Below are 11,963 nucleotides of genomic sequence, written 5' to 3'. Positions count from 1 at the left end.
TCACACACTCTCTCGCCGCCTTTCCGGGAAGACGATTGGAGACACGCGCTCGTCTGTGTGTGTGTCTGCGTCTCCCCTCCCTTATACCCCCTTTCGCACCCCCGTGGCTCTTTGTGTGTGTGTGTACACAAGAAATCCCTCCAAACCTTCACCAACCGTCTCGTTTCTTTCATTCATTTTTGCTGCTTTTTGATGATTTTTATACAATTTTAAATTTTTTTTTGAAAATTTTTTTTGGTGAAAATTGAGTCATAACATTTTTCTACGTTGTCTAAAATGAAAATAGTTGCGAAATCTGAAGTCAGCGCGTTGAGATCTTTCAAACGAGTATAATCATGCCCCTATTTTGCAATTTTTTTAGTTTCAGCCAAATTAGGTCATTTTTCAGCCAAAAAAAAATTTTGCTCAAAATATGTCATGATTATACTCATATTGAAGGTATTGTCACGCTGAGTCTGAAAATATAAGTTTCCCACCAAAAAAATGAATTTGGAATTTCGAAATCCACCAGAATTTCGAATGTTTTGGAAAGATTTTCGAAAATTTTCGAAAATCTGTAACTTTTTGATTTTCAGACTTTTTTCATAATTTTTTTTGTGAAATATTCAGAATTTTTGGTTCTATATTGCAAAAATGTTTTGAACTTTGCAGGAAACTGGGAAATATGATTAATATGTGGGAAAATGAAAAAAGCGAAAAAAACGTTGCATTAGCAAGGTATTTTTTGATTTTGAATAAGATTATTCCGAATTTTTGCAAATTTCTGAGATTTTGTAGTTCAGATTTATATTATAAACTCAAAAACCCGAAAGTTTTTTACTTTAAAGGATCCATGCGCCTTTAAACCATACTTGCAACGGGCCGGGCCGGGCCGGGCCGGGCCGGGCCGATTTGAGAATTTTCACCGGCCCGGCCCGGCCCGGCCCGGCCCGGCCCGGCCCGGCCTGGCCCGGCCCGGCCCGGTCGGCCCGGGTCACAGTACAAAAATTTGAAAATTTGAATTTTTTTGAAATTTTTTTGATTTTTTCGCAAAAAAGTCGAATTTTCGACTATGTTTTTACATATCGATAAAACTCAAGTGTACATAGGATTTTTGACTATTTTTGATGAAAATTTCAAAAAATTTCGAAAAATTTTGTGAAAAAATTGTGCTCATTTTTTGACTCCGGGCCGACCGGGCCGGGCCGGGCCGGCAACTTTCTCTACCGGCCCGGCCCGGCCCGGCCCGGCCCGGCCCGGGCCGGGCCGGGCCGGGCCGGGCCGACGGGCCGAGCCGGGCCGGGCCGATATTTTGCAAGTCTGCTTTAAACCTTTAAACCCAAAATTTCCAAATTTTCCGAAAAAATCCAAAATATATCATGATTATACTCACATGAAAGCTCTTAATGCGCTGATTCTGAAAATATAAAAATTATTAATTAAAAACTGAAACTGACCGAGTTACAGTAGTTTTTGTGATTTTCAGTTTTTCAAATTTTCGAAAAGTTTCGAAAATCTGTAACTTTCTCAGTTTTTGCTAATTTTCTCTTATTTTTAGTGTAATATAACGCTACTATTGTGGACTACTTTTTAAAAATACCGTAGGCCTGCTCCTGACTCATTAAAGCTACCTTAATCGCCAAAATTCGTGATTTTTCGATTTTTTCGAAACCTAGTCATGATTATACTCATTCAAACTGTCTCAACGAGCTGAATACAATAAACTATGAATTGTAGGTGGAATATCGAAACGATATGATATAAGTTCTGAAATTTTGAAATTTTTTTGAAAAATTTTCAGCACCCCCAAAAAAAATTTTTTTTCGATTTTTTTCCTTTCTAAGAAAACAATTTCCATGTATTAAAAGTATTGTTTTGATTTATTTCAACACAACCACTTTCCATTCAAAAACTCGTTTTTTTTTGTCTTGTCTCTACCACAACACTACTTTCACTACTTCCGATTCCACTCGTTTTTTTTTTCGCCTCTATCCTTTTCTCGATCAGAATTTGTAGTAGTAGAATTGAACACCATGTGACCAGAAAAATCTTTTTTTCTATAAAATTTGTTTCCCCATGTTTCATTTCATCATAACTTTTGTGTTTTTTGTAATGCTGTCTGCGTCTCTCTATTGTCTTTTTCTCTTTTTTTCACTTTTTTCTGTCTCCCGCACGCCAAACGATGAGTAATGTTTGAATTTACCCTCCAAACATATAAAACATGTACCCTGTAGTCTCGAAGCACAGTTTCAAAAAACAAAAAAAGAAGAAAAAAAGTTTTGCCCCACCGGGGAATCGAACCAAAAACCCATTGGGTGACACCACGCGCCCACTACCACTGCGCCAACCGCACTCACTGAGAGAGGGTGTGCAGGGCGTATAAGAATGCGGGTGGTGGAGATTTCTAAAAAATGAAAATTTTGACGGATTTCGAAAATTCAAAATACTAAAAACATCCATTTTCAGCATAGATTTCCTGATTTTAGGCCAATTTTTTCCAATTTTTGCCTAATTTTTGAGTTTTTTCCTTTCGAAACGTTATCAATCGAGAAAGAGTATTATGTTGACATTCTCCTCCAATTCCCTCAATCATTCGCCAAAACTGATAACAATTGTGGGTGTTGTGTGCTTAGAGACAGTTTGCAGTTCGGGCAGTATGACGTTTTTATGTTTCAGACATCAATCAATAACCGGAAATTGGGAAATTTTGTGGTTTTTTTTGTCAGAAAGGTGGTTTTTCATAGTTTTCGATAGTTTTTATCCAATTTTCATTGGTTTTTTTTCGGTTTTTTTCAACCTGAAATTAGTCTAAAACACTTAACCAAACACCTTAGAACTTAAAAACACCTTAGAACTTAAAAACACCTTAGAACTGTCTATAAGTTGATTTTTCCAGAAATCTGGTTTTTGGTGGTTTTGACCAATTTTTGTTGGTTTTTTCCCGTTTTTTCGCAGCCTAAGGTAGTTTTTGTTGATTTTTATTAATTTTTCCAGTTTTTTCAACCACAAATTAGTCTAAAACACTTAAAATATACCTAAATACAAAGTTTTTCGGTGATTTTTCCACAAAAGTGGTTTTTGGTGTTTTGACCGATTTTCAGGCGTTTTTCAGCATTTTTCAGCATTTTTTGGTATTTTACACTCCGAAATCAAAAATCAATCTGAAACACCTTTAACCCAATTTTTAAAATCATTTTTCGAAAAATGAATTTTTTTGGAAAAATTTGAGTTTTGACAGATTTTGGTGGACTTTGGACGTTTTTTTGACCGTTTTTTTTGGAATTTTTGAGTTTTTAAAAGTCTTTTTCACTCAAAAAGAAACCTGAAACCCCAAAATTCTTTATAAAATCACCTTTTCCCCCGTAAATCTACTCCACCGCTCTCTCCGTGAACCCCCGCATTCTTATACGCCCTCCACCACTTCTCTCTTTGCCGAACGTTTGGCCTACTGGCTAACGCTCACGTTTTCCACCCCGACCTACCCGGGTTCGACTCCCCGTCCCCGCCAAAACCTTTTTTTCTTTTTTATTTTTGCTATTTTTTATTTTTATTTGTCATCGCCATCGCTCCCTATACATTTTATTTATTGTTATGTCATATGATATGCATTGTATTGATTGATTTTTGTTTGAATGACGCCGGTTTTTTCGATGAATCACCTTCCTATTTTAGCCATTGAAAACATTTTTTTCCCTATTTTTTTTTCTTTTTTCCAGAAGAATCATTGCTCACCACTACCGTAGCCTATCGTCTATTGCGATTATACAGTCGATGGATATGCTGAAGCTATTTGGCAAAGAGGACAAAAAGGCGAAAGAGAAAAAGGGTACGGTAGATCAAAAAATTATCGATTTTAATTATAAATTTTTCATTTTTTCCAGCTAAAAATAACAATAATGTGAACGAGAAACGTCCGGCATCGGCACAAAGTTCGAATGGTGCGGAGGTGAGATTTTGAATTTTTTGTTGTTGTTGTTTAAATTTTTGAAAAAAATTCGTGGTGGGACCCAAATAGACACTGTAGTCAAATTCTACTTACTGAGAGCTTTAAAATGAGTATAATCATGTCTAGTTTCTGAAAAACTTGATTTTGGCCGGTTTTTGGCGATTTTCACCTTAGGACTACAGTAACCCTGGAGCTTCTAGCCCAGTTCTTTCTCATTTATTTTTTACTGTTTTTTTCAGGATATTAGGTTCATTTTGATGCTAAAACCATGCTTGTAGCTCAAATTTGAGCAAAGTTACAGATTTTCGAAGAATTTCGAAAACTTCGAAAATCACAAAAATAGCTGTAATTCTGTCAGAATTGAGTGGAATAGCTTGAAACTAATATTTTTAGGTTTAGCTCACTTAGACGGTTCACATGAGTATAAACATGGCATATTTTGGAAAAATATTGATTTTTGATTTTTTGGCGCATTTTCAGATTTTTTAGAAATCTATGTCATGATTATACTTTTCTGAAAGCTCTTGTTTTGCTGATTCTGAAAATCTAAAAATTTCTAAAATTAGAGCAATTCCGACCAAGTTACGGCGGGTTTAGTCAAAAGGCTAGAGCGCAGAGATACCAGACACTCTGCGTCTCTGACCCCAAAAACCGATATTTTCAGAATATAGCCATGATTATACTCAAATGAAAGCTGGGAATGAGCTGAGTACGATTTAAATATTAGTTTTACCCAAAAATGCCAAAATTTCAGAAATTTCAGATTTTTTGAAAACATTGAAAATCTGAAAATTTCAAAATTTTCAGAATATATGCATGATTGTACTCAAATGAAAGCTCTGAACGGGCTGATTCTGAAATTTTCAATTTCAGACAAATTGGAGCAACTAGGACCAAGTTACGGTAGTTTTAGTCGTACTCGAATTTTCGAAAATTTTCGAAATTCTGTAACTTTTTGAGTTTTTGGTCGATTTTTGTGATTTTTGAAGGAATGTTATTGGTATAACATGAGTTAGCAGCAAAAAGACAAATTTTCTCAAAAATATTTTATATTGGGTCCCCACCACGCTCTTCTTTGAAAATTTGAGAAAAAAAACTTGTTACATCTTTATGACATCACATTAATCCTCCAGATATCTCGATCAATTCTCTCTTTACTCATAAAATTGAGTACAGAAAGGAAGGGGAAAACCTGTCAAGAGGGTCTGTTGGGTCATCCCACTTAACACACAAAACCTCGGTGAAAGCACACACAGAAAAAAGAAAGAAAACGTTCTCTCTCTCCAATTTTTTGTTCAATTTTTTTATTTGAGTGCAAATGTTGGTTTCTTAGAAAGTTTTCGTGTTTATTTTCGAGTTCTCACGTTTTATTGAACTTTCTATGAAATTGAATTTTTTGAAAATTTCAAAATTTCAAAAAATGTCATATTTTTAGATTTTGCTGAAACCCTACATCAATTTTCAGCCCTCAATTTACTTTTTTTGACCAGTCCATTTAATCCCGCACATTTTGAACCTAAAACCAAAAATTTTGAGCAAGAATTCAGAAAGCTACAGATTTTCGAAAATTGAGACTTTCTGAAATTGTGATTTCTTACTGTAACTCACCACGTTTTTTTTCTAGGCGCATGAAACTTATATTTTTGAATTCAGCACGTCAATCCGGTTTGAGTGAGTATAATCATGCCATACTTCTGAAAATTTCCAAAAATGGGTCTCACCACGATTTTAGTGGGTTACTGTACCTAGACAACAACGAAACAAGGTGGTTGCATTTTTACAGCTAGATAGCTTCAAAAACAGCAAATTGAGAGAAAAACCATAAAATTTTTTTGAAAACTCAAAAAAGTTACATATTTTCGAAACATTTCAAAACTTTTCGAAAATAGTCAAACTGCACAATTTACCGTATCTCGGTGAGATTCGCTGTGGGACCAATAAAATTTTTATTTTGGAAATCAGCACGTCAAGACGCTTCAAATGAGTATAATCATGCCCAGGTTTGAATCAGTTTGATTTTTCGCTTACTGTATGCGCCTTTAAAGTCGGTTTTCGTGGTGAGACCCAATATTTTTCAAAATGGGGCATGATTATACTCATTTGAAAGCTCTTGACGTGCTCATTCCAAAAATATAAATTTCATCCGAATCGGATACATCTGGACCGAGATACAGTAGGATTTGTGATTTTCAGATTTTCGAGTTTTTCGAAAAGTTTCGAAAATCTATAACTTTTTGAGTTTTAAAGATACAGCATAGTTTGTAGGCTCAAAATATAGTGTTTAGTTGGAACTTATCAGGAAAAAGTGTTTCGCTTTGGTAGATCACTTTCTGCCATTGTTGCTCATTATAAGAAATCAAACAAAACGCTTCGCTCCTCCGAAATGCGTCAAGTGTTGTTGAACAAGAGGATATAGACACCCTCCACTTATCCCCCTATCCCAAAAATATATCTATTTTCTGACCACTTCTAATCTGTTCCGTTTTGCACACTTTTTTGTGGACGACTTACTTTTCTTGTATACTTTGTGCTTGGTATTGACGTCAAACTGAGTTTTCGCTTCGAGACCCGTGTCAACCCGTGTGATTGTATTGTTTTCCAGAAAATTCAACTTATTCTGGTTTATTTGAGTTAAAAATTAAAAGAAAATGTCAAAAATTAATAAAGTTACAGAATTTCGAAACTTTTCGAAAAACTGAAAATCATAAAATGTGGTGTAACTCGGTTGGTTTTTGTCAAAAACCAAAAATTCTTAATTTTCTGGAATCAGCATGTCAAGACGCGTCGAATGAGTATAATCATGTCTAGGTTTGAAGCAATTTGCTTTTTTGCCTACTGTATGCGCCTTTAAATTCAATATTTTCGTGGTGGGACCCATTTTTCGGAATATAGGCATGATTATACTCATTCGAACCGGCTTGGCATGCTGATTTCAAAAATATAAGATTCATGGGTCTCATGGCGAAATTGAAGGGGTTACGGTAGTTTGAAAAATGCAATATTTTCGAAAAGTTTCGAAAATCTGTAACTTTTTCATTTTTCAAGATATTTTTGTGTTTTTTAGCGCAAAATGACCGCAAAGTTGTCAACTATCTTCAAAAAAATAATTTGAGATAATTCATGCCACGAAAAACTACAGTAATCCTTCTATGTTTTCGTGTTGAGACCATTTTTTCCCAAAAATCGAAATTTTCCAAATATAGGCATGATTATACTTTTCTGAAAGCTGAAAACACGCTGATTTTGAATATAACAACTGTTTTCTGAAAAATTCTCAACTAAAAATTTCAGACAAAAAATTTTCAGCCTGAAAATTTTTTTCTGAAATTTTTTTTTCCTATTTTCCTAACACCTTCGCTCAATTTTCGTACCGTATCTCTCTCATATTCTATTTTTCATAGTTTTCGTGAGTCCATAAAATTCCAGACCCCCCTCATAAAAAAAATGCGCTGTAAATTCTCGCGTGGCCGAATCAAAGCGGCCGCACCGCCACGTGGCACACCGATCTATCAGTTTTTCGAAACGGACACCAACAACAACCACAACACAGATAATATTGAGAATGATGAGAATAATTATATTATTCAACAACAGAAAGTAAAAATTTTTGAAAAAAAATTTCGAAAAAAAAATTTTTTTTTGAAATTTTTTGAAATTTTTTTTTTCAGACCGAACCCGACCACCACCACCATTTATATGTAAAAACACTGGAAAATTTCATTTTTGCGACTGAAAAACTTGGAATCGACGGATTAGCTAAGCAATATAGGAAATTGGACGCCCAACTGGACTCGTCGCTAAGTTTCGACGCCTTCAAAATTAATATGCACAAGAATCGGTATTCAGGTTAGAAAATTAGACTAGAAATATTATTTTAATGTAGATCAAATTATTGTGATTATTTTAAGCCCAATTTCAGGAAAATCGGTTGGGAAATTGAAAAGTTACAGATTTTCGAAAAATTTCGAAAATATTGAATTTTTCAAACTACCATAACCCGAACAGTTTCGTGTCGAGACCCATAAAATTTATATTTTTGAAATCAGCACGTCAAGCCGGTTTGAATGAGTATAATCATGACTATATTTGGGGAATAGTGAGAATTAAAAAAATATAGGGTCTCACCACGAAAATACGGATTACTGTAGTGGGAACTACGTCAAACTAATTTTCACAGATAGTTGCCAGCGCTCTAGTCGTATTGCGCTTAGAAACATCGAAAAATCTCAAAAACTGAAAAAGTTACAGATTTTCGAAAATTTTCGAAAATATTGAGTTTTTCAAACTACCGTAACTCGATCCTTTTTGTGACAAACCTCATGAAACTAATATTTTCGAAATCAGCACGTCAAGCCGGTTCGAATGAGTATAATCATGCCTAGGTTTGGCGGAAATTGGGTCTCGCCACGAAGGCTGTCTGGGTTACTGTAGTTTTCGCGGTGAGACCCAATTCTTACCAAACCTAGTCATGATTATACTTATTCGAACCGTCTTGACCTGCTGATTCCGAAAATAGTGATTTTATAAAGTTTGGTGCAAAATTGACCGAGTTACAGTAGTTTTAGTCTGGAAATTTGAACCAAAATATATTTTGTTAAAAATTGAAATTTTTAGAATATGTTCATGATTATACTCATTCGAACCGTCTCGATCTGCTTTTTCTAAAAATTCACTTTATTTTAATCTAAACCCGGTCCCCTAGTCCACAACCCCCGAATTTTCATTTTCCAGATGTCGTGTGTCGTGACAACACCCGCGTGAAACTCACCATTGACGCCAGTAACCACGGTGACTATATCCACGCGAACTACGTCAAAACTCCGTATCTTCACAACACATTCATCTGCACACAAGGCCCGCTACAGTATACCGTCATCGATTTTTGGCGAATGGTGTTTCAGGAGCGGGCGCAAAGTATTCTGATGCTTTGTAGGTGGGTAATAAAGTTTTTTTTGGCGGAATTATTCGAAAATGTTTATGTTTTTGGATTCAGCTCGTTGAGAGCTTTCAGCAAAATATAATCATGCCTATGTTTCTGGATTCCAAAAAATTTTGAAAATTTCAGGTTTTCGATTTTTTTTTCAAAAAGTCTGAAAATTTTAAATTTCAGCGTTTCTGCGTAAACCTGATATCAAAATCTTACTCAGCTCGTTCCCAGCTTTCAGAAAAGTATAATCATGCCTATATTCTGAAAATATCGATTTTTGGGGTCAGAGACGCAGAGTGTCTGGTATCTCTGCACTCTAGCCTTTTTCAGAAAACCTACTGTAACTCAGTCATTTCTACTCCAATCTGTCTGAAAACAACTTTTTTGGATTCAGGACATCAAAACGGTTTGAATGAGTATAAACATGACCTAGGTGGGTCTCCTCACTGGGTTACTGTAGTTTTCCCGTCGAGACCCGAAATTCTCAAAATTTTCAGAATATAGGCGTGATTATACTCATTCGAACCGTCTTGACCTGCTGAGTCTGAAAATGACATGCATTTTTCGTATAACTCAAAAATTCGCATTTTGTGACGTAAAAACCAAAAAATTCAAAATTTTTAGAGTAATCGAGGAGGGCCGTCCGAAATGTGTGATGTACTGGCCGGCAAACGGGGAAGAGGAAAAATACGGTTGTATTCGGGTCAAAAATATGGGTGAGAGCAATGACGAGTTCGAAGTCGTCAATTTGGCGGTGACTTTTGTGCCCGACGAGGTGGCGGCCAATGAGCAACCGGCGGATAAGACAGAGTTGAGAGTGAATTTGATCAAGTGGCCCAAGTGAGTTGGTTCTTATTTTTTTAGATCAAATTTGCGAAATTCTACGTTTTTTGAGACCAAAATCAAGAAAATCGAATGGAAAATTAAAAAGTTACAGATTTTCGAAATTTTTCGAAGTTCAAGATTTTTACTAAATCTACCGTAACCCGCTCAGTTTTGTGGCAAGACTCATGAATCTTATATTTTTGAATTCAGCTTGTCAAGGGCTTTTAGAAAAGTATAATCATGCCTTGGTTTGGAAAATTTTGGAAATTTTGGAAAAAAATGGGTCTCGCCACGAAACCTACGGTATTACTGTAGTTCTGACATATTTCAAATTATTTTTACGTTAAATATTGAAGTTTTTGAAAATTTTTCTCAAAAAATTAAACGAAAACCTTCACAAACGAAAAAATTACAGAATTTCGAAAATTTTCAAAATTCTAAAAATCTAAAACTCACTAAAACTACCGTAACTCGGGCAGGTTTGCATCGAACTTGATAAAATTAATATTTTTGGAATCAGCGTCACAAGACCTTTCGAATGAGTATAATCATGACCATATTTTAAGCAAGTTGGGTCCCACCACGAAAATTGGGGGATTACTGTAGTTTTTTCGCGCCAAGACCCAAAATTTTCAAACCCTGTCATGATTGTACTCATTCGAACCGCCTAGACGAGATGAATTCGAAAATGACATTAATTTTCCCAAAATATCAAAACCTAATTTTTCAGCTGGCCCGACCGAGGTGTGCCCGACGAAAAGTGTCATACAGTACCCCAGAGGCTACTCGCTCAAGTCAGACAAGGTCCGTGCGTTGTGCATTGCTCAGCTGGTATCGGGCGGACGGGTTGTGTAGTTGCACTGGAATTCGCGTATACCAGATTGAACAAAGGGATGAAGGTGGATTTTGAGGAGGTCAGTTTTGGTTTTTTCTTTGAAAAAATTTTATTCGAGGGTTTTTGAGCGAAATGGTTATCATTTTCAAATTCAGCATGTCAAGCCGGTTCGAATGAGTATAATCATGACTAGGTTTGGTGAAAATTGGGTCTCACCGCGAAAACTACAGTAACCCAGACAGCCTTCGTGGCGAGACCCGATTTCCGCCAAACCTAGGCATGATTATATTCATTCGAGCCGGCGTGACATGCTGATTTCAAAAATATAAGTTTTATGGGTCTCGCCACAAAACTGAGCGAGTTACGGTAGTTTGAATAATTCCATATTTTCGAAAAGTTTCGAAAATCTGTAATTTTCCGAATCTTAGCTCGATTCGGCCGGTTTTTGGCTGAAAACACTGAAAAACGCTTGAATTTTCCGTGAAAAATAATTTCGCCCAGGTCTCGGGACGAAAACTACAGTACCCCACGTGGGACCCATTTTTTCAAATTTTTCCAAACCTAGGCAAGATTATACTCATTCGAACCGGCTTGACGTGCTGATTTCAAAAATATGAGTTTCATGGGTCTTGCCACGAAGCTGACCGGGTTACGGTAGTTTGAAAAATTCAGTATTTTCGAAGTTTCGAAAATCTGTAACTTTCTCAGTTTTTGCTCAAATTTTTTGGTTTTAAGCTTAGAATTTTCAGCGTAACCTGGATTTTCTAAATAAAAATAAATTCCAGATCGCCATGGAACTCCGAAAACAACGTGCCCAATGCATTCAAACCGAAATCCAATATCTCTATATCCATCGTGTAATGATTGCGTTCGCCAGAGGCGAAGCGGAAATTTCTGAGAAGGCTGGCGCGTCGGCGGACGCGTTTCTGAAAGCCTACGACGCTCATCTGAAGAGGAACTAGGTGTCGATCGATGATTCTTGCCCCCCGTTTTCCATTTTTTTTCTGAAAAAAAGTTTTATGCGAAAAATTGCAATATTTTTTATTATTTTCTGTTCCCAAAAACCGGTTTCCCCAATTGTTTTAAGATTTTTGCTTTTACTCAGAGAATTTTTATCGATTTTTTGAAAATTTTCGAAAAAATATTTTTTTGGTCTGTGGTTCCCCCCTTCCTGTTCGGTTCGCTAGTCATGTAATAAATTTTTTTTTAATCAAAAAAAATTTTTTTTGAGAAGCCATACATGTATGACACATATGACACGAGTGGGGTGGTGGTGATAAGAAAAAGTCATAATGCAATAATTATTATAGTCTAGTTATTATTTTTTTTGTTTAATTGAAATTAAAATTGAAATTGACAGTTTCATTTTTTTTTCATTAGTCATGTCATCGGAAATTTCGTAACCATCAAATTGAGGTGTGGTGGCCTAGAAATCCGGAAAACTCTAGGCC

The 11,963-nt window shown here is 35.8% G+C and overlaps 1 protein-coding gene across 1 annotated transcript; it reads left to right on the top strand.

Moving 5' to 3' along the window:
* Positions 1-7,369: 7,369 nt before the first annotated feature.
* Positions 7,370-11,474, top strand: GCK72_011505 (uncharacterized protein; the record flags this gene model as incomplete). Its single annotated transcript, XM_053728501.1, has 6 exons — positions 7,370-7,522; positions 7,594-7,771; positions 8,657-8,858; positions 9,477-9,692; positions 10,408-10,591; positions 11,298-11,474. The coding sequence occupies 6 exons, from the start codon at positions 7,370-7,372 to the stop codon at positions 11,472-11,474; spliced, it is 1,110 nt and encodes a 369-aa protein (XP_053588078.1).
* Between the last annotated feature and the right edge of the window lie 489 nt (positions 11,475-11,963).

Source organism: Caenorhabditis remanei, chromosome III, assembly GCF_010183535.1.
Source record: "Caenorhabditis remanei strain PX506 chromosome III, whole genome shotgun sequence".
NCBI lineage: Eukaryota > Metazoa > Nematoda > Chromadorea > Rhabditida > Rhabditidae > Caenorhabditis > Caenorhabditis remanei.
The sequence above is the reverse complement of the archived record's forward strand: the minus strand, read 5'-3'. Positions and strand labels throughout refer to the sequence as shown.